General features: G+C 39.8%; 2 protein-coding genes across 2 annotated transcripts in view; both read right to left on the reverse strand.

The window, feature by feature from the left end:
- The window catches only part of pxdn (peroxidasin), a 56,092-nt gene extending 50,380 nt beyond the window's left edge, over positions 1 to 5,712 (reverse strand). Inside the window, exon 1 of the mRNA XM_022750408.1 lies at positions 5,528 to 5,712. Within this exon, the coding sequence (XP_022606129.1) occupies positions 5,528 to 5,712 (185 nt within the window). The remainder of the gene's footprint in view (positions 1 to 5,527) is intronic.
- Positions 5,713 to 12,396: 6,684 nt separating this feature from the next.
- Positions 12,397 to 23,106, reverse strand: part of LOC111226106 (myelin transcription factor 1-like protein) — a 37,423-nt gene continuing 26,713 nt past the window's right edge. Inside the window, exons 12-19 of the mRNA XM_022751197.1 lie at positions 22,779 to 22,841; positions 21,872 to 21,955; positions 18,384 to 18,605; positions 17,288 to 17,382; positions 16,536 to 16,639; positions 15,595 to 15,642; positions 14,513 to 14,575; positions 12,397 to 13,111 (exon numbers count right to left, since the gene is read on the reverse strand). Of these exons, the coding sequence (XP_022606918.1) occupies positions 12,971 to 13,111; positions 14,513 to 14,575; positions 15,595 to 15,642; positions 16,536 to 16,639; positions 17,288 to 17,382; positions 18,384 to 18,605; positions 21,872 to 21,955; positions 22,779 to 22,841 (820 nt within the window). The 3' untranslated portion in view covers positions 12,397 to 12,970. The remainder of the gene's footprint in view (positions 13,112 to 14,512; positions 14,576 to 15,594; positions 15,643 to 16,535; positions 16,640 to 17,287; positions 17,383 to 18,383; positions 18,606 to 21,871; positions 21,956 to 22,778; positions 22,842 to 23,106) is intronic.

Genomic DNA, 23,106 nt, shown 5'->3' on the forward strand with positions numbered 1-23,106 from the left:
GGGAACCAGGATCTCCAAACATGGCTGCGATAGGTCCTCTGCAAAACACATCCAGTGTTAAAAAATGACAAGGATGTGCCGGTGGACAGCAAGAGCAGCGGCGAAATCTTACAGAGCCTGAAGGATCTGGAATACAGCTGAATACGGCTGAAGGTCATCACGAATGAGATGAGTCACTGCGAGAACAGAGAGCTGAGCAAAGAGAGCCTTAAGAGGTAGTGCACATACAGAACTTAGGGAGCAATCAATGGAACGGTGGACCTTTGGGTTGGTGTGGCTCTTCAAGATGCACCATTAACTGTCTTGTAATAGTTCCTTAGCAACTGTCTCATCCTGTTTTGCTCAGAAACAACTTATCTTCAGCTGGATGTGTTGAGTAACTGGCTGCACTCATTTATGGTGATAAAGAACTACAGAGACAATCAAGCCCCAGTTATTGTCATAGTGGCCCCTTTTCATGACAGTTGACTGAGTTCATAATTTTGTCACTTACTTGCTCACTTGCACTTGGCCACATACAACACATTACACAACTGGTAGCAGTGCTCTCCACAGGACGTTATGTCATTGCAGAACAGTAACACTCACACTGTGTTTTTTAATTATCTCTGGCCACAGTTACAGCTCCGTATAGATACAACAATCAGTACTTTACTGGCTGCTGGTCATCTGTGTCATTTAGGTTATACCACAATGTGCGACACACCATTTTGAATTAAAATGCACTGAACTGCTGACAATAGTAGATTCCCCTTTCTTATTTTTTGGACTTAATTCCACAATTTGGGACATCAGGCGGGAGACAGCAAAGATGCTGAAGCATCTCTGTTTTAAAATTTTTTCTTCCCACTCTCACCAAGTGCTGCTCTTTGTGGGAACTGTTGGGTTTCTCTCTATAATATTGTAAGGTCTTGACCTAACCCTGTGAGTGCCTCATATAATATGATTTGGCACTATACAAATAATACTTTTCTTTAAGCTGACAGTTTGTATGACTTCAAAAGAATGAATTAGAATATACACACACACACACACACACACACACACACACACACATATATATATATATATATATATAAAACACTTTTCTGTGCTATTTTACTAAAACACTGCACAGTGTTTTATGGATGAACAATACAACGAATAAAAATCAGACAATAAAAGCGCGTTGGGACACAGAACAGAAAAAACAAATATTCTCTTTTTATGAGAATATGTCACAATACGGGCTTCATGTGTTTTTCGTGTTCATTTGTTGGAAGCTGCCCTGGCCCTCCACAAAGAACAGTATCCCAACAAACTGGCTGTACACACATTTCTTTGAAATGTAACTACAGTCTATTAACAATAGTGAAAACGAGGTCCAGGTTTAAAGCAAAATCAGCTTCTTTTTTTTTTTTTTTATTCAAGATGAGGAACTGATTTAGAAGAAATGTGAAACAGTGTTACCCCCAGAATTCACCAGCTGTCCTGCACTGGATGGGTACAGGAAGGGGCCAGCAGAGTTCCTTTCAACAACTATCTTGGGCCCAATCTCCCTGTGCAAATGAGCAAAGCTTTGGGGATTTCTGGCTTTGCATTCCATAATGCTGCAGAGACTGAGTGCCTCACAAAGCCTGACTGCAGCAAATTCCACACAATGGAACTCCACTTTCTCTCCCTGACTCACTAACACTGTCACTCAGTCAGACCAAGCCACTGTTTTGGGGGGGGGGGGGAAGGGGTAAAAGGCATTAAGACATTTAGACAGAGAAAGAGTTGGCTAGCTGCTGACCACCAGACAGAGCTCAAAGGAGGCTAACACAGAAATGTGTCTCCATATAAATGCAAGTACACAATGCAGAACCATGCTGTGTGGTGACACTGTGACACCGACCCCCACCGAAAGGATTCATCAGCCGTCTTGCACCCACAAACACAATTCCACTCGTGATCTGGACACTCATTCTCTTCACCAAACACACATAAGACCTAATATGACAGCTATCCCAAAACTGAAAAACTACATCTTTCCAACTTCTGTTAAGTGTCTAAGAACCTCATTCATCACAGTGCAGCAGACACATCAAGAAGAAGAGTCTGAATAACACCACACTCTGGAACTCAAGTACTATGCTTGAATCTCTGAGCTACAAAAGACAATAACAAGCCAGTTTGAGAACTAGAGCATTAACAGACTGACTGACGTGTTCCCAGCTCTGCAGACACATACGTACACGTATGTACATCATGGTGTTACAATGTTAAAACATTTGTATATAAACATCACATATTGCCATGCTCAAAGCGCCATAAAAATATATATTTCAAAATCACAATAAGCAAATATCCAAGATGTCCAAATATGGAGCACTGGGCTACTGAAAATCCTCCATTACACTGACAAGCTTTGATTCATACAAAGAAGTAATACTTGTCATGTTGAGTCTTTCTCTTGAGCTGCTAAGGTAATACCAGTAAAACAAACAGTTTATATTTGATGTTGGCAAAACAGCGCTGATGTAAAAGCAATCATTTCTCAAACTCCAGCAAATCCCCGAGAAGAGATGCAGCGGTGTCATTACAGAGAGGAAACGTAATTTACTGTCATGCCTCTAACAGAAAGTCCTCCGAGAAAACAGCTGAAAAACAAATGTAGGCCAGAAAGAGCAAAAAGAAAAAAGAAATCTGGGGAAAAAACGTCCATGTTTCTTGGTCCAAATGTCATGTAGAAAAGATCTTGGCACGAAGCCCATGTGCAGTAGTAGCTGTACGCCAAGACTTTTTATTCTCTTACTACAGTGGCCCAGAGGAAACAGAAAGAGATGTTTTGACTTTCAAGAAGTTAAAGACAATAATATTCACTGTTTGAAAAATACTCAAAAACAACTGTCAGTTTAGCACCTCAGTTATCTGGGCAGTGTTTTCTAATTATAAATATGCATATGAATGCATCTATACATTGATTTAATTTTTATTTGTACAAAAATATACAACTTGTGCCCTTAAAAATGCCCCTTATTGGTAAATCCAACAGTCATAACAGAGATAAGCAACAACTCTCCACATGCTGCTCTTCCCTTAGTGTTTCCCTAATGCTATTGTATTATGAATGGATCTTAAAGAGAACGCACACAACTAAATTAAAGTTCCCATGTTTTACACTTTTCTTGTGTTTTATCTGAAGCATTGATCCATAAGAAGATATATTTGTGGTTTTACGAACCAAAAACCATCTCAATGTAGTTTTACATTACCAATAGGTCGGCGAGCCAATCAGAAGACAGGAGGCTCTGAGCCTCTCTTGTGACTGCTTTGTTGTGACATCACAAAGTTACAGTAGTCCTGATGGCTGGTTTTAAGGCTCAGTTTCTGAATACAGTCTGAGTGTAGTTCTCTGTGGACTGAGCGCTTTGATACTTTCACAGTATAAATATAGAATCTAGACCTGCTTTATAATAAAAAAAAAAGGCATGTACATCTATCTTTATATTATATGGGACCTTTGATGACTGAGTTGATAACAAAGGAAAATCCATTCCAACTATAGTACAGCTGTAAAAATATACCAAAAACGTATAATGTATTAAATGGATAAATAGGAGAATATCATCATGATTAACAAACACTTTTGTTTAACTATGTTTTGTCGCCCAGAATAACAGAAGTGGACAAATGCTTTACCTTTCCATCATGTTCTGCTACCTGCAAACTAAAGATGGTGGATCATCTCTCACTCTTGTGATATTATTGTTTTAAATTCCTATAACAGCCTGCTGCCAGGTGGAAGGAGGAATGCAGTTCCTAGACCTACACAGTGCATAGCTCCAGGTCAAGTGTCTATACAAAAAAACTAGTGTTACATAATCCTGCAAAGATCTAAAGGAAGGCTCAGACCCTAAAGTCACTAGTTACAAGATCACTTACAAACTAACCAATAATCAGAGAATTAAATCAGATGCTGAACACTGAACATTCCCCAAATATAACATCTCAGTTAAAATACATGTTTTCAACTCCTTCTCACACTTAGACATTTCCTTACAACATTCCCAAGGTAAGCTCCAGTTTTTCCAACTGCAGACAACCAGCGATGCTTGGAACATTTTATAGAGCAGGATGAGGGAAGGCCAGGTACGAAGTGTGTTCATGTCCCGACACGAGCAGCTGAGCGAAGGGGGAAAAAGCGACAAGTGGCTGAGACTTCAAAGCTCACCAGCATGAGTTTCTGGGAAACCACAGCATGTTCGCCTGCTCTGATCAGCCCTCTGATCAGATTTAGACACATCCTACAGACAGCCTAAACAATCTCCTCATTGCTGTGGTGAAGGGTGGATTTTTTCTCTCCTTTGAGGGTATCTGGGCAGGGCTGCACCATGGGTTCCCTTCAAGGCTGTGGGCTGACCCCAGAGGACAAGGCTAATTCTGAGTATGCGGCTGTGGTACAGGCTGGGGGTGGGGGGGGTGGGGGTCACCCCTTTGTCCCCTGCCTACAGCCTGAATTAAGCTATTTATAGACCCATGCATTATGAACTGAAATGCACAACAAGATTGCAGTGGACAATTAAAGACAAAGGCGGGCACATATTTGGGAGATTGGACAGATCTGGAGCTTTGTGTTCTCTGATTGTGGCTTTGAGAAACTGCAGCCAGCAACATGTTAAAGGAAACTGCTTCGTTGGTTGGGTGACTGGAGCAGAGTGCTCCTGACAACCAGGACACATTCACAAGTGCTTATCAAGTAAGAAGCATTTCCTCCCTTTCATGTCAGAGGGAAAGTCAAACATGGAGTTTAACCTGTGCAACGAAAAATTCCTCCACGCAAAGTGATAGCAAGGAAGTAACTTAAGAAACTGCTCCACAATGTGGTGTAAAGATCCATAGTCCACAGTGAAAAGCAAGCCTATTGGTCGTGCCAGACCCTGCACAAAGATTTTTTCCTGGAGATGAAGAGCACATTTCCTCAAAACATGATAAGTCACCCGGTGGAGTCTGAGGGAGGAGAGGCTGTGGTTTCAATAAAATCTGATTGGACTGTGTCTTACTTGAAGTGTGTTTGATTAGGCTAGATGTCATGCAGGCATGTCTGGGAGAGGGAGATGTTAACATTGCTGTGCAGGGAGCTCTGGTGAGGAGCCTAACCCTCCACATTGCTTGCGGCTGACTTCACCAGCTGTGTGACCCTAAAAACCCTTTTCATTAACCTCTGCAGCCAACAGCTGAACTCACTGGCAGGTGTCATAACTTTGTGAAAACTTACCGAGACGCTGTAATAACCTCTGAAGTAAAACAGGATCAATTATTTCCACAAACCTCTGCATAAATTTCAAAGAAAAAGTTCTATAAAGTTGGTTTTAACAGTTTAATTCATTAACACACATAATATCAACCATTTTCACTTCACCACAATCAGATGTGGTAATAAAAAAAAAGAAAAGAAAAGAAAAGAAAAGGGCAGTCTCTCTACATGCTTTAAGTATTCAGTGCATTCCCGTCCACTGTGCCTTGGGGTCGGTTCCCGTTAAATTTGAAGGGAAAAGCTACTTACAGGATGGTAGTCTGAGGAGAAACTGCTGGTACGGTTTCCAGGTTTAGGTGCATACATCTCACGGTGGTTCGGAAACATAGACAGCGACTCGGACAACAAAGTCCGAACTGTGGTCCGCTGGCGAGCGATAACAAAGCCACCGCGAGTAGACACGGAGAAAAGAGCTGGCCCGCTCGCAGCGCCATTGCTAGCAGTGAGCCGAGCAGAGCATAGACCGCCAGCTGCCCCTCTCACACACCAACAGCGAGCTAGCTCGACTGGGAGAGGCAGAGAGACACACACACACACACAGAGCGAGAGAGAGGGAGAGCGAGCGAGAGAGAGAGAGAGAGAGGGAGAGAGAGAGAGAGAGAGAGAGAGAAGTGGGCCAGTGTTACAGTCCTACACAAGGGAAGTCCAGCAGGAATCTGAGTGCACTAACTTTTTCAGTATTGACCTTAACGTCGGTAGCTGAAACGTCACACTGTAACGTATTTGTCCTCAGGTAGAAGCCCATGATATTCGGTTTGTACCTTGAAGTAAGTTGAAATAGCATTTTTTTCCATAGCGCCCCCCAAATCCCATATTTGGTAGGTGCAATTTGTCGTAGTCATAAAATGTGTTACAGCTTTACTGTTATAACAAATTAGCGCTTGTTGAGGATCTAAAATGTCCTGGAGCACATTTTGAAATTAGAGTCAATGTTTGTTTATCTATGTATTCATTCTGATTTAGGCTATGCACTCACTTGAGGAAAATAAACAGAATTCAGAAAAACAGCAGAATTTCTTATAAGAAAACATTTCTCAGAATTCTGAGAAAATTATCTCTTTAATTCAGAAATACAGAGCAGATTTTTTTCTGTCAAGTGAATGCATTGCGTGATTTAGGGCATAAAGCTGTGGCTACCCTTAAAACCATGCATACTGTATGTGGAAAATACAGATCCTTAGATAAAAGTAGCAAATAGGCTACCAAAGTGTAGTAACCAAAACCAAAAATATTTCATCTGGAAGCAAAGTCATGCTTTCAGAATCATTCAGAAGTATCAAAAAGTAAAATACCTCAACTCTAACCTACTTAAATAGAATACTTCAGTCCCAAAAACAATCCCAGCAAACAGGGAACATTCTGTCCACGGAATATTAAGAAAACTCTCCAGAAGTACTGAAGGGGAACATTTTCTATGGAGGTCCTACGAACTTTCCCATGGCCCTCAGGCAATGTTTGCAGAACATTCCTCAAACCAAAAATTGATTGCTGAGATAGATTAGATAGATAGATAGATAGATAGATAGATAGATAGATAGATAGATAGATAGATAGATAGATAGATAACAGATGTGATTCATGATGTGGTAAATAAATGTCAAGGTGAGAAGTCTGTTCTGATACAAGAAAAAACTATTGTCAGAAGAGCCCCCCCCCCCAGGAATGACTTCCTGCGGTGTACATTGTCACAGCTGAGCTAAAAGTGATGTTCAACAGTTTGTGCAGCATCTTCCTCTGCACAACCAACTCCAAGGGCTCCAGAGAAGTCCCCAGCACTGAGCCAGACTCCCTGATATTAGGGTTAGGTGACTGACACTGCTGCCCCAGGAGACTGCAGCAAAGAATATTACACTGGCCACAACATGCTGGCGAAAGATCTGCAAAATCTTGCTGCACACATGAAAAGACCTAAGCTAGAAGTGCAGTTTGCTCCATCCCTTCCTGCAGACAGCGTCTGTGTTGCATTTCCAGTCCAGTCTGCTTTTGAGGTGGAATCCAAGATATCTGTATCCCCTCACTGCCTCCACCTCCTCTACAAGAGTGGAAATGGTGTTTAAAATATCCATCAAAGTCATACCAGTGAGGCAAACCTAAATGAAATACAGCCATTAATGATAATATTAATTTTGCCTGTACTTGTTCTGACATGTTGACACGCCTGCCTTGAAAAAAGACCTTTAGGGAGGGTGCCTTTAAATAGAGAAATATGTCAAAAATGAACAAAGGAATGTAAAGAAAGCTCATATTCTTGGACGGCCCCTGGTGGCCCCTGGTGGCAGCCGCAGGGCCTTCCGATAATATGTTTTTCTTATTTCCCAAAAGCTCTTAATAGTGGTGATGTGTTCAGAAAACAAATGCTCCAGCTAACATTAGCAACAAAAAAGGTTATGTTTTAGCTACCTTAGAAATAAATTGTGAAGCACGGCATCTGCATTGTTACAGCCAGAAACTGTTCATTGTGTTAGAATTATGTTTGATAAATATTTGTTTGACTGAAAAAATTTAATTCACCTACTAGTGAACAGTGTAAAGCTAAGCTAATCCATGAGTTCTGATGGGCTAATTAGCGTTTGAGTAGGCGCACGTTTGCTACCAATCAGAAACATTGGAAAGGATGGAAACTACGTAAGCTTGTGTAAATTAGATATTCAACATTCAAGATATGGTATTGTGTTGTATTGCAGACTGGTATTTCCAATTGCTGCCACTCAGCAGCAGTTCACAATGCATACACACCTGAGCCTCCTGATTGGTCTATTATCTCAAACTGGAACTTCGCCTGATATTGTTCCTGATTGCTGTAATGTGTGAGTGAGAGGAGGATATGTCTGCCGTTGCTGTATCAATGCTAGCATTCCCACAGCCTGCCATTGTTTGAGTATATTGTGGTTTTCCCAATAAACCAACATGTTCTGAGGACTGTGGTGTTTCATTCACAGAGAGCTGTAGTGAAAACTCCATCAATGGTGTGTTTCTCCTCATGTAGGCTATTACAGCGCTTCATACGGTCCCCAGTATGTGTAGGTTATACTAACTCTATTGTGACTCCACTGTAGCCTCTTGGTTCAGGAAGCTCTCACTGACATCACCTTCATGATCTGCATGACCTTTATTTCTTTCAAAGCAACTTGGGGTTTCCCACGTTCCCATTGGCTAGTCATGATCTTATTTAGTTTGGAGCTCCACCATCTGTGTCACTTCAATGTTCACTTCACATTTATTAAGTCAAATCTGAAGTCAGGCCTTCAAACACAGACACAAAAGGTCAAAGTCAAGGTGAAGGTTGCTTCTATTCCCAAAAGAAATAAATAACTACACTGTTCCCAAAAGCAAAACAAAACAAACTGAGGACAGTCGAAAATACAGGATGTGTAAAAAGAGGATATTTAAGGTCCCTGCTGCATATTATAGCATGTTAGTGCCATGGTTATGTTGATCCCAATGCCTCCTACACCAGCTACTGAGTTATGATTGACTTTCCTGTGCCACTGTCAAAACATTTCTTTCAAAAGTGTGTTCACATGTCAATAGTGGATGTGAGGCTGTGGTTGTTTGTCAGGGTGCAGGTGACCGGCACACAGTTGTGTTCACCTCAGCAAATTATATATATGAAAAGAGAACTGAAAACCCAAAGGACAAGGTCAATGAAAGATGACACCCACCTGCTGACATTTAGATATGGACCATATGCTGTGCAGTGTGCCTTGAGAGACACATCTTTGCCAGGGATCATAGAGACACTTTCTACTCTGCAAACTTCAAACAAACAAAAAGAAAAGTGGAGCAATGTTAGTCCAGAAGCCCAAAGAAGATAAGGAACATGTACAAAATGTTCTGGACACCGGCAGGTAAAAAGGAACTCATATCATTGCACACTCTCCAGTGATCCAGATCTGCGTCTGTACTTCAGAGGACATGAAATCTTTGGTTGTTGCACTTGGGTCTTGGTATTTGACCGTGTCGTCTCTGAAAATCAGGGCTTTGATAATCATCCCTTTAGCCATTTAACGATGCTTAAAAAGTACAGCACCCCGAGGCATCCGGGCAGGAAAATAGTTAAGGTTCATACCACAAGCTCACAGTGTGCCCAGTTTGATTCCAGTTGGGGTTCTTTGTTGCATGTCTCTCCCCTTGTCCCCTGTCCTCCTTTACACTGTCAAGTGTCCAATAAAGGCAAAGAAAAATTGCCTGAAAAAATACATTACCCAGGGTCCTATAAGCTTTCAAACATAGGAAGTGCTTAACAATGTCATTGCGACAATCACAGTCTGCAAATGTATTAAAATTCAAGAATTTACAATGTATTTACACATAAACTCAGACGCTTAAGACCTCAAAGTTTGGTCCCTTTGTAATCCAAGTATGAGTATAATGCTGTACTTCACACAGCCTCACCCCCCATTCACATATGATGACGTCTTTCACTTTTCCTCTCTTGTTTTGCATGTTAATAAAAATGTACTTGTTGACTCAGAATGAAGTGTCTCCTGATTGAAATGATCAGTTTAATAGTCAGTCACTTGAGTTTACTCAGTTTGTGTCTAAGATAATACACTTGAAATGCAGGATTCTGGGTCACACTGGGTCTTTCGTACATTCCCTAACTCTGAAAAAGTGATACCAAACTACTGCTTCAAGAGGAGTTATGCACTGGTATGAGAGAGAGAAACATTCACACAGAACAGGCCCTTATAGCCTTCTTTAATTGCTCCATTGTGAAGTGGATTATCTCGACAAATTGAAGCAGCTGCATCTGAATGTTTATTAAAGAGCTGGTCACAGTGAGGTATTTCAATAAGACGCCTACAATAAAATTAAAGTTTGCTTGCAGAAACAAAAGGATCGTTTGAGGATAGCTTGCAAATCAGTGGTTGTTTTTTTTTTAACTCTATTTAATTTTGGAAAATGAACCTGCTTTTCATGGAGTCACTGTAATGAATAGTCTTTGACAGCTGCGCTGCATAAAGTGCACCTGTGGCGTAATAGTGGATTTGTGTTTCTCGGTGTTTGCTGACATCTGCTGGTGGAGAGAATCAACCTGCAGTGAGCACACAAAATAAAGCATTTTACAGGCCTCTGGCAACACATTTTTTTTCTTTATTCAGAGTAAGATGTGTCAACATCCAGCATGACAAAAATTGTACAAAGTTCACAATTTATAAATTAAATATCACAGCAACTTGTGATCTCACACATTTATAGCAAAATTAAAATGTCAACAAATCCATGCTGTGTAGTACAAAAATAAATCAAACTTCAGTTCCACAGAGAGCACAATAGTTTATACAAAATCCTGTCTTTGTTAATGGTCACTGAAATCAATCTCAAAATGAATCGGCTCAAATAAAATAATAAACTCTGATGAATTCACAATAATTTATATGAAAAGTCAGCATTCTAAATACTTGACAACCTTTTTGTGTTCCCTATAGATAGTCACAGATAACTCTTTTCAGATTTGTTAATTATGTACCAACATCAGATGAGCAGCCAGTTTGTGCTTTAAAACCCCCTTTTCCATTTTTACTGATAATGAGAATTAATTCAAAAACTGGTACTAGCTATTACTCTACTGAAGCATTACTATATTGGCAAAAAGCTGCAGACACGATGCTGTGGAAAAAGGCGTATGCAGTCATGGATGATGGGTAGTAGAGTCCTGAAAGAGGACAGTAAAGTACAATAGATGAGATTTAATTAGGTGAACGACAAGCACCTTTTGCATTAGCTCTCAAAAAGGCAAATTCTGAACATGATCGCTAACAACTAGAACAACAGAATGGAGGGGTGCATACAGTCAGGCATACGGGCGTCACGCTGGATTGTATCACCCCTCGAAGGTCTCATTTCACCAGACCTTCGTTTTCCTCTGCTTTTTTTTAAAACCTTGAATTGATTGACTATTTAATCCTTTGTACAGTGATTAGATATAAAGTGCTGCTGGGGGATAACTTCATCTTCCTAAAACATAGCAAAAATGAAAGAACATTGTTAATGTTTTTACACTTGATAATAGCCTACAGTATAACTGCTATGGTTATAATCATCCTCTTCTCTGATTTCAAGTCCCTGTTCTTCCTCTCTCAGTGGTACGAAATCCACGCCTACAGTGGCTCCAAGCAGTTGGTTACTCCAATCGTGTGCCAAAGAGGTCACCTGGAAAATTGCACGCCGCCGTACGTAAGGATAATATCTTCAAGGACAAGTGCAAATAGTCTACTGGCACATAAGTGGGGACAGTGACCCTGTAAGTCCCGCTGTCATACTCTTATAAATACTCTTTACAAAACCCTCTGAAACCCTCCTTTTAGGTGTCCGGGTACTGCTTTTTAGTTCCTGTAAGAACATCAAAACATGGAAACGAAGGTGTCCCTGTGCAAAATCGTACAGAAAAAAAGTGGAACTCATATACTTTCCCCTTCTAAATCTCAATGTCCAGGTTCCCTCCTCTTTTTTAAAAACACTTTTGTATTAAAAGATTTGTATAAAAATCAATATTTTACATAGGCTATATTAAAAAGATTCATGTTACCCCGCTATGCTTATAAACAAGAAATTGCATATACCCAACCTTTTTTTTTCCTTTGCAGATTGCATCCTGTACCTACTATAAACAAATGATTTAATTATTATATTGCTGAGACATTTCTTGATCCTAGCAACACAGGTCTCGAGATTGAGCAGATTTGATACTAGAAAGGCTAGAATGTGGTCTAGGTCATTGTCTTTACACATCATTTTCTATTTGAGATTAGTTAAGGATGAGCATGTGAACATGCATGCACCGCACAGATCTGTTCCTCTAGGAATTAACTGGTTCTCCTAGATAATGGGATTTCCACCATCGGGTTTCCGTGTAATGATGTTTACAATATAACTGTTCATACATACATTCATACATACATCAGGTCAGTTTCCTCTCCGGATTCATTTAGCGCACCAATGAAAAATGCCCCCACCTACAGCTACGCATCTTTTTTTTCATCAAAACAAAAACAGAAACTTTTCTCAAGCATCGTCAGAAAATAAAGCAATTCGCAAACCAGTTCTTGCTCTTGAACAATCTACACGCAAGAAGAAGAAGAAGAAGAAGAAGTAGAAGTAGAACTAGAAGAAGAAGAAGAAGAAAAAGAAGAAGAGGAAGAGGAAGAAGAAGAAGAAGAAAACATCTAAAATCATCAAGTCCAAAATCACCCAGTGAGGAGAAAAATAACTAGCTTCCTCCTTGCTCTTAGTTTTTTCATTTTTATTTCACTATCCAGTTTTTTCATCTAAAATGCTTTGTTGTCAAACAATAAAAGGAACTCACGTTCCGTTATCATTAGCTTACTGTTCAGAAATATACACTAAAAATGTGCATACATGAGCAGCTAGAAACATTACATGACACTATGTCAGCTCATATGAAAACGTACAAAATGTGAATGTCCTCAAAAACTATTTTGCAGTTTACTCTTTTATGTTCTTCCTCAAAGCAAGACCCAAAAAGAAAAGAAAGACAGAAAGAAATTATCTCGAGGTCTTTCTAAGCATTATACCTCTTTTTTTGAGAGAACAGAATTGAGAATATATAGCACTATATAAGTTACTGCACCGCACTGAGGAGATCAAACCGTTACTGCCTGTTTGTATGTGGATTTTATACACCACCCACACCTGCTGGGGGAACAAAAATCTCCCTGTACTGAATGGTTACACTTGGATCCCTTGAACAGCTTGCTTGATGTTTTCCAACAGGGCTTTGTTTTCTGGGCTCTGGTACTGGTCTTGATTTGTGTACATATCCGTTAGAGTGGTCACATAGGCGTCAAAGTTCTGCTCGCTTATTGGCTCCTGCGGGAAACAACAGACACAACAACATGGAGGCTGTTAGAGGAGCACGGAGGTGAGGGAGGAGTTAAGATGCCCTGAAGTCCGCACATCACAAATCACGCTTCGAGAAGAAATATGTTCAAATAAATACCAATTAATGAATTCTTGACGACTAATTTTTCATTGAGTTGTGCGTGTTAACAAAACACAGGGAGAAATGACTGGCGGTTGAAAACGCTTCTTTGTTTACCACCCACCGAGCTGCAGAATAATTCAGAGCTGCAAATAAACAAAACTACTTTCGGAGGAACAATTAGAAAAAAAATAAAATGAAAAACAGGAGCAACTGAAGACCTTAATGTGAACCTTAATGACTACTAAGAATTAGTATTTTATGGCACTTATTTACTTGAATCAAAACTGCTCAGCAAGTGTGTAAGACATAAAACCCAGGCCATAGATTTTACATTAGGATCCCGCACATTTGTCTAAGCTCTCAGATATAAAACCTTGTTTGCAGTTCCAGGCGTCCTGTTAACAGTTTGGCAGAGGTCTCGTTTACAACCCCTCAGGGAAAATGAGCCTGGGGGTTTTATTTGTTGCAGTACTGTGAGTGACCACTAGGACAAAATTGGCAGTGAAGCTGAGTCCTGCCACCGTGTCCAGCTAGCTTAATACAACATCTGAACTTCTCTTAGCTAAATAGAATTGTAAAATATTGTGAAACTGCTGGGGGGAGTGTGGTGAATCATAAACTGACAACTTTGGTCATATGTTCTGGTTCTGCCCATCACTACAGTTGTTTTGGAACAATGTACAGAGGGAACTCAATACTATCATTGACAGTGTTATTCGTTTGAATACAGACTTAATGCTGTTCGGCAAAGCAGTAGACAAAATACAAAGTGAAAATGATAAATTATTTTTCTTAAGGATGCTGTGTATACTGAAACAGATAACTGGAAAGTGGCTTCAAAAAACATGTCCCCTGACAGACAAATGGAGACCATTCAACAAATATATCAGATGGAGCACTTAACTTATCAAATTTGGGGGAATCTAAAACTTGTATGTATATATATATATATATATATATACACACACACATTGCTGATATGTTGCTGATTGAGGAAAGAGGGAAATATTGATATAAGAGAAACTTATGGATTTAAGGGAATACAGCAGGCAGAATTTTAAATATGAAAAAGGATCAAAGTTTTTTTTTTTTTAACTTATTTTGTTTTATTTCAAATTTCTATAAAATACTGTAATAATTCACTGTACAGCAAATATTGTCATTTTATCATTTATATATGTTGTAAAAATGCTGTCATCACATTTCTTTGCTTCCATAATAATAACATTTATAGAGGAGGTGTATGAACAAAGCAAAAATGTAAATAATATACGTCACCGACTTACTTGCTGGTGCAACTGTAAGCAGCTGTTATTCCTTAGAGGAGGCTCTTTGTGTGCCAGTGGTTTCTATGGAAGGCAAGGAGGGACACATTTCTGTTAGCTGGCTTTGAGAAAAGAAGTTGTTATTGTCACATGTAAACACTAGGCGGCAGTATCTGACATGCAGCCAAATAAGACCTGGAAAAAAACAGGAAAAGTAGAAGCTGGACAGAGACAAAGACACACAGGACATTAAGACAAACACAGAGCCATGAGTGGCCCACTCGTGTTGTGAGGAGGTATCACTTGTAAAAATTAAGCTCATTTTACTCCAGTGTCCTGGAGGTTTGTTTTTTTTTATTTTTTATCTTAACTAGTGAAATATAAAAAAGAGGCTATAATTATCAAAAATGGCTTGCCACTTTAGGATGCTTAACTGAGGTTTATTCATTCCTTTGTCAAGTGAATGGTAACTGATCCAATATGCAAGAGGATATAATGAAATAATGGCATTGTGAAGGATAATACAGGACAAAATAGTGTGTGATTACAATGAAACTCTTAGCAACTCGCTTTGTGTTATCTTCAAGAACAAAAAAAAACAAAACAAAAAAAAAGATAGAATGATAGCAGATAGAACACAGTGTTTGAAGCACATGGATATTTTGTCAGTGATAATTCTACTAAAAATCAGGTTTTCATCCTTAAAAATGTCCACAGTCACTTTATAATAAAGCCCTTTAATAATCAGACTTAACATGAACAGTTGAATGTTGTGATCATTTCTCTTCTCGGAGTTGCTACCACTGTGAAAAGCTACATGCCCAGTCAAACCTCATTTCACAACTCCCTCTCACTGTTTCGGAAAGACAAGCAATGCTCCACATTCTTAGACTAAGCATGCACAATAGGCTGCGGTTAAATACACAAATAAAATGAATAAGCTGCTATAACGCTACAGTTAGCAATATTCTGCAACTTGCCGGCTTGCCGTTCCTGGTGACCCTTACCATATGAGGGAGCTGGACATTAGCTAAACTGTTAATCAGTGACTGGCTGAGGTTGGCCAGCTCATGCAGGAGAGATTCATTTTGCTGTTCAATCACCTTGTTTTCCTCCTCTATGGACTTCAGGTTGGACTCCATTGTTGTGATCTGAGGAGAGGAACGGCGGGCGACAGGATGTTACAGTAACAGCTTTGTAATCAAAGGCAGATACACACCACTGCTGACCAGAGGTGGACAGATTACACAGCTCCATTACTCGAGTCAAACTGTAGATACTACTGAGTCTAATATGACTCCAATACAAGTGAAAGTTGTTAAGTCCAATTTATTTGCGAGTACTGAAGTACTTGATTTTAAAAGTAAATTTCAAAAGTACGTTTTTTTCATGTGAACACATTGTTGTATTGTTCCACAGTGTATTTACAGAACCTAATGACTCAAACTACTGAATACACTGACTTTGTAGAACCTGTAGAGTAAAAATCTTGTACAATATGTTACAAAGCCTATAGAAATAGCCATAAAAACAACAAGTGAATCAACAAAAATAAATTGCCATCTTCATATTTCTTTTTTTTTGAAGCTTGGTCGTGGTAAACACACCAAACATTTAAAACCTTTCCTTATTTCTAAATGTTTCACATAGACATAGACTTCAGATCAGACCATGGTCTCTGCTGGAGAATCTTCTGCCTCATCTTTATCTAATGCAGCATCGTTAGGACACTGACAGGTTCAAACATGACTGACAGCGGAGGAGTTGGCTGTGATTGTTTTTCTCCTGTGATGAACACAGTACATGGTCTATCACATTTTCAAAATAAAAGAAAATTCATTCCGCTGACTAGAAGCTGCTTCAAGTTCATAGAAATGTAGGCAAGTATAAAGTCATAAGTTTCCAAAAATCAAGTTATGTACAGATACTCTAAAAATATACTTAAGTACAGTACTCAAGTAAAAGTACTTTGTTACTGTCCACCCCTGCTACTGACTCAAGATAAACACGGGCCGATGGGTGCAGCAGACAGGAAGTGACTTACCTGTGTTCTGAGTTTGATCATGTCTGCTTCCACTTGTGAATTAGAATCACTTAAATCTTTGATTTCCTCATCCAGCTGTTTGATCTCCTCTTCGTGCTCCAGCCCTGCAGAGGAAGAGCAGCGTTAGCACCGACACATTACTGCAAAACCTCATAAATTAGATTAACAGCCTTTATGCTTCAAGTGAAGTAATAAAAAAAAAAAAAAAAAAAAAAAAAAAAAAATTCTGGCGACACAATATGACTGTGTAGCTAAGTAAGACTTCTGCTGGACACTTTTGTGTGACTGTCTTCACCTCTACATTAGAACAGGGTCATGTCACTTCAGCTGATTAAGACTCAACAGTCTCACAGACAAATTACATTATGATCTTGTCACACTCCTTTGTGAAGCGTTGGATTTCACTGTGGTCTGGGGTGAAGTGTTGGGAAAACAGACGGAGCTAGCTCACATATCACATGACTGGTAACTGCCACGTAAGCCCAGCTCTCCTCTCATTATTTACTCTATTCTCCTGAATGGCTGTTTATTTCCAATGTAAGCCTTTCCTCCGACGCTGCTCGCCCCACACACACACACACACACACACACACACACACACACACACACACACACACACACACACACACACACACACACAGGTACCCTCCTGATTGGTTTATTATACGAAGTTGGAACTCTGCTCAGTTAATTATTCGAAACCCATGTTCCTGATTGGCTGTATTGTGTGGGTGCGTGGTAGTTGTAGTTACCATTACTGGCACGTTGCTGCTTTATTGTTAGCATTTCCACTCCGGAGAGCCTGGCTTTCCTCATGGCGGAGGTGGCACGCGGACAACCCGACAGACTGGAAGCACAAACAAGAAGGAAGGACTGTTTCACTACATTCAACACACACATTGAGCCAGTGTAGTTTATAGACTGTCAGGGAGGTTGAGAAGAAATATTCCATCAGTGTCTTAAAGGTGCTCCAGCAGTTTAGTACTGCACTTAAATGATGTTTGGAGACTCACAAAGAAAGACAAGAATGAATGGTGAAAATTGGTCCTTAATGTGGAACAAACTCTAAAAACGCTTGATCCTACATTTCCCATAATGCATCTTTTTGTTTGACCTTCTTGGACTGGTCAAACCCCATGTCTTCACTGAAAAACTGCTAGTTTGCTACACTAGCTCTTCTAGATCTCAATGTGACTTCCTGATTAAATTAAGTACGAATAAATCAATAAATAACTAAAATAAAATAAACATGAATTAATTGAAAACTCTATTAATATGCACATATTCAGTTTCATTCAGTTCACTTCAAATGTTTAACTGCTGGACACAAGACAAGTCTTCTACTAAAAGTCCAGTGTAGGTGCACAGGTTTCAAGTTTCCATATCACCTGTTGAAGTTGCATATTGTACTGTGATTGGTTTTCAAACTAGTTGTGATGTCTCAAAATCCTGCTTATAGGTGCACATCTTAAGAGTCATACCAGACGGACCAGTTCATAAAACTGTAAAATGCTTCCTGTATAAAATTTCATCAGTGGGTCATCGGCTCAATCACCACTGTGTGATAGATAGTGATTTCACAGATCACTGTTTTGCATTTTCATATATATCATATATATGGTGTGTTGTTTGCTTTAACTGACAGAAAACCGTCAATTAAATCTGATCAGACCACGCCCACACACTTTTGATGGACCAGACTCTTAATAAATAAAACATAGCCTCAGGATGTTTTACTGCAAACTTTAAACTTTAAGGTTGGCACAGATAAACCTTTTTGAGTAGAAGGGGACTTAAGGTAAAATTCCATAAATGATTTAATACTGCAGCCATGTTCCCTTGACCCACCTCCGATGCGTCAGGAAGCTGCCGCTGACGTGACCCGAGCCGTCACAGCCCGGCGTGGGGCAGGACATGCCCTCCGTCTTGCCAGACTTCCATGTGAACTGAATGCCGTTTAGGTAGCCATCCTTTTGTCTCTTGGCTGCTATGGGGCACCCGGATGCACTTCTGTGGGAGGCGTACTTCCCTGTCACGTGTCCCTGACCGTCACAACCTGGGACTGGACACCTGGTGGGTGGGTGGGCGGGGCAGAGAGAAACAACACTCTGATTCATTTTCAATGTTTATCTCGGATCTATGCGTTTAACCACAACCTTCATTTACTTACAGATTCAAAATTAATACCGTCATCTTTTCATCACATTGCAGACATTATTTTCCTTCAAAGAGTGACCTGCCGAGTCTCAGCTGCCAGCTAGCTGCTATACACTACAGTCTCTTAGCCTCCTGAGCACAAAAACACCATACACTATAGTGATTTTTCTGTTTCCCTCTATCTCTTTTACTTTGATATAAACAAAGATATGATCATCTTATTTTAAAGCTGTCCCAGTGGCAGCCTTATCACACTTCTGGAATGCTGACAGTGCATCAACACCAGCGCTAATCAGATGCAATGAGGCAGTAAATTATTCCAAATGTCACACCAGGCGAAATGGATTTTGGCTAAAGCTAGCATCAGTTGTGAAACTATATCAAATGGCTGGTTTTAGTTCTTCATGGCTTTTTGAGTACAGAAAAGATACAGGGGGTTTTGTGTACACTATTTGAGTATATGAGGGAAATATCTCAGTATATCTGAGATATTTCCCTCGTAAATACAGATCAGAAGTCAAAGGAATTTCCTGAACTAATCCATCCACACGGGCCCCTAATCTTAACCTAGAGCGATTACAGTAAATAACATTACATCAAACAACACAAACGCTCCGTCCTCGGTTTCTTTCTCTACAGTCTTAATGGATTATGACAATCTACATGATATTTTGTTTTGTGTGAACTCTCCCTGTGCCTCCGTATTTCCTGCATTCTGCCAAATTTCTAGTCATGTTCAAATTCCAAATATCACTGCCACAACAGTTTCACATCGGATGAATCATCACTTGTGAAATTGTGGTTGAATTTGTACATTTCGTGGAGCTGTGTTGCATTCCTGTGACAGTCTCAGTAGAACTCCAATAGCATGTGTGTCATTAGGAGGCCACTGATTATTTTTCTGATACAGATAGTAAGACTGTGCCAGTTTTATTTCAGTGTACAATACATGTTTGATTTGAATTTAGACCTCCCTAAAATGAACACAACCTGAATTTGTGGTCTTACTCTACCACTGAAATAATATCACAATCTAATCCTCTCTGTCATCTGTCAGTTTCCAATATTCTAATCTAGGATCAGCTTCCTGTTTGCTTGACTATACAGTATCAATAAACCTCACCTTAAGGATGATGGATGGTGTTGTGATTGGCAGCGTCACTACTATGGATCTGAGTAAACACTGAATTTTACACCAACATGTGGTTTGAGCCTGTGACTCTAATTGTTTCCAGTCTTTATTAATAGTCAGTTAAAATTCAATACGACCATTTCCCTAAACTCTTGAATATAGTAATCTGTAGGAAAAAAACATGACCTCAGACTTATTGCAATCAGCTGTGCAGCCTGATCATTTTGAATATGACTGTACAGTGTTCATACTATAAGAACGCTGAGGGATCATTCACCACTGCCAAATAAAAACTGTTCCTGACCACTGCCTTTAACAACCTCAATGTTTCTGATACTAACAAAGTAAAACCTTAAAACTTAATTAAATCTTAATTTAAGCCACAGATGGAGCTGCTTCCTACTTTATCAAGTTTGACATCTGGTAAACTGATGATTTCTGTTAATTCTTCTTTTCTCTCTTTGTCCATCACTTTTACTACTCAGGCTTCAGGGTAAATTAAATGTCAGCACTGGATTTATACTAATGAAAGCATGCCTGTAATATTGTACTCTCTGCACATCTGTGAATTATTTTGGCTGATGACTCATGATGGTGTAAGAAACACTGCTCTAGAAAGGTCTTTACACCCCCCACCCCGTGACAGCACCTTTTTCTTATCTTCTGAGGAGAACTTTGGAGTTCAAGCCATAAATGTTTCAGCTGCCTGAACCAGATATCTGCTCACAGCACCACACTGGTGACCTGTGAAGCCGAGATTGGGCAGAAAACAAATCCAGAGCTGTGCTGCTGAGGCTAACATCCACCAATCTGTACTGTAACAGTCCAGAGGAGCCCAACTGTGCAGAAAGAAATAATGTCCAGCAGGGAGAGCCTGGTGAGTGCAGTGTTGTGTTTCATGGCACAGCGGCAGTAGAACAGGTTTGGAACTATATGATTGGGCTGGGAGGGGAGGCTAAAAGGTCCCATATAGTATAAAGGCAGATGTCCATGTGTTGTTTGATTATAAAGCAGGTCTAGGTTTCTATATTAATACTGTGAAAGTATCAAAGCTTAAAGCTTAAAATAAGCTGTCAGGACTTCTGTAGCTTTGTGATGTCACAACAAAGCAGCCACGCACCCAAGCCCTGCCCACCTGCACCCACCATCCAATCTTAAAGTAGTTGGTTTACCTCAAATCTGATATTTTTATTTAATAATTCGTAAAACAGTCAGCGACTGTTGTAACTCAGGGAACTTTGGTTACTAAAGAGGAGATGTAAAACTACATTGAGATGGTTTTTAGTTCTTAAAACCACAAATATGTCTTGTTATGGATATCAAAAATATGGGACCTTAAATATTTTCTTTGAACTTTTAATGTGCATTCTCTTGATTATTTTGATTCTCAATTCTTTTTATTAATTGGTGAATTTCAGTATTTTACAGAGATATTTTCTTGTTAAAAGAGCATACTAACTGACAGGGACGCGATCCGACAGAATGGCCAAAGTGTTGCTGCAGCACCAGAGAAATCAATGCAGCTGCAGGGCTGAGACCTGAGAAGCCCACTGTGGAATTTAGGTAAAGTCCAATCAATCTCTCTCTGCCTCTATCTCTCCCTCTCTGTCTTCCCCTACCTGTGCGTCTGCAGGAGTTCACAAGAGACTGCAGAACCCCCCACCCCCTCCCCTTCCACCTCTAAACTGCTACAAGCCTGCACTTCTGAAGTTTCCCCCTGCAACCTTTAAATTCTGGTTGAAACTTTACACTCGTAGCACATTTGTCTTGTCAGAGCTAATACTCTTTTTTTGTGCTTGCATCAGTGCATGTCAAAGAGCAATGTTCTGATTTTTAATCAGATCAATTTGTTCCCATTCGCACAGCTTCCTTGCATCATTCTAAAACAGGAATAAAAGTTAAGTCATCTGTCATTTTTCATATGTCTCATGAGAAATGTGTGAAGAAAGCTGAGAACAGTGAGCAGAGTTGGTAACAGGACGAGGAGTTTCAGTATCAGGCGTTTTAAAGGGAAACAGAAGACTGATGATCAGTGTCTGTACTGTACCTGATAGGCTCCTGGTCCTCCTTGTTCTCTTTACTGTGGATGATCTTTATCCCACTTTTCCTGGCCCGCGGACACCCTGAGAGACTGCAGATAAATGACAGTGTTACAAAGTTGAAGCAGAAAGTACGTGTGTGTGTGTGTGTGTGTGTGTGTGTGTGTGTGTGTGTGTGAGAGAGAGAGAGAGAGAGGGAGAGAGACCCATATGCAAGTGTAATATATGTACATATAGTGAATTTCCATATATGAAATATATATACATATAAAATAAAAGCACATATGTAAAAATGACATGAAACCTATTGGGAATTGGAATAATTTCACATACTGACATATATGTCTATCCTATACAACTATGTATGTTTATATATATATTTATATTCTTTCTAACATATAGAATATTTATGTATGTTGTTTTAATAAACTTGCATATATACATTAAATAAATATTATTAACATATATGGGCTTGCAACATGTTATAGCACATAAAAATGAATCATATAGATATTTTTAATGTATGTACATATACACATGTTAGAAACCTTCATATATCCAGAGGATGTATATATGTAATAATACTATTGGTGACATATATGGCAACATCAGGCTTGATATCACATCTGTATGGGGAGGGACAGAGGGAGGAGGGGGTATGCAGGGTAGGGTGGGGGCTGGGGGGGTGGGGGGGGGGGGGGCAGAAGCATGGTAACACAAGAACTTTAGAAATTACAGTTTTGTGTGAGATAGAAAACAGAGAGGGGGGAGGTATTGGTTCATGTGTGTATGCTGTAGAATGTGTGTGTGTGTGTGTGTGTGTATGTATGTATGTAGGTATGTATGTATGTAGGTATGTGTGTGTGTGTGTGTGTGTGTGTGTGTGTGTGTGTGTGTGTGTGTGTGTGTGTGTACCTTCTGTGTGAGGCGTAGTTGCCAGTGATATGTCCCGAACCATCGCACCCTGGTGTCGGGCACCTGGGGCAGAAAACACAAAAAGGGCTCAGGGCCTACAGCAAAGGCGCAGTGCTGTAACTGTTTCCAATGAGCAGAACTGTTAAGATTCAATAAATCTATTACAGTAATGAAACTATGTCTTTAGTAGAGCTGCAACAGGTGGCTCCAGGATTATCAAAAGTCTGTCTCTTCTTAGTTCCTACTGAAGATAGAATCTTTAAAACTCATGAAAATATAGTTTTAGTTCAAAAACAGACTAAATTACAGTGGTTTCAGCATGAGTGCA

This window comes from Seriola dumerili, unplaced genomic scaffold, assembly GCF_002260705.1.
Source record: "Seriola dumerili isolate Sdu_G_001 unplaced genomic scaffold, Sdu_1.0 BDQW01000149.1, whole genome shotgun sequence".
Classification (NCBI taxonomy): Eukaryota; Metazoa; Chordata; class Actinopteri; order Carangiformes; family Carangidae; genus Seriola; species Seriola dumerili.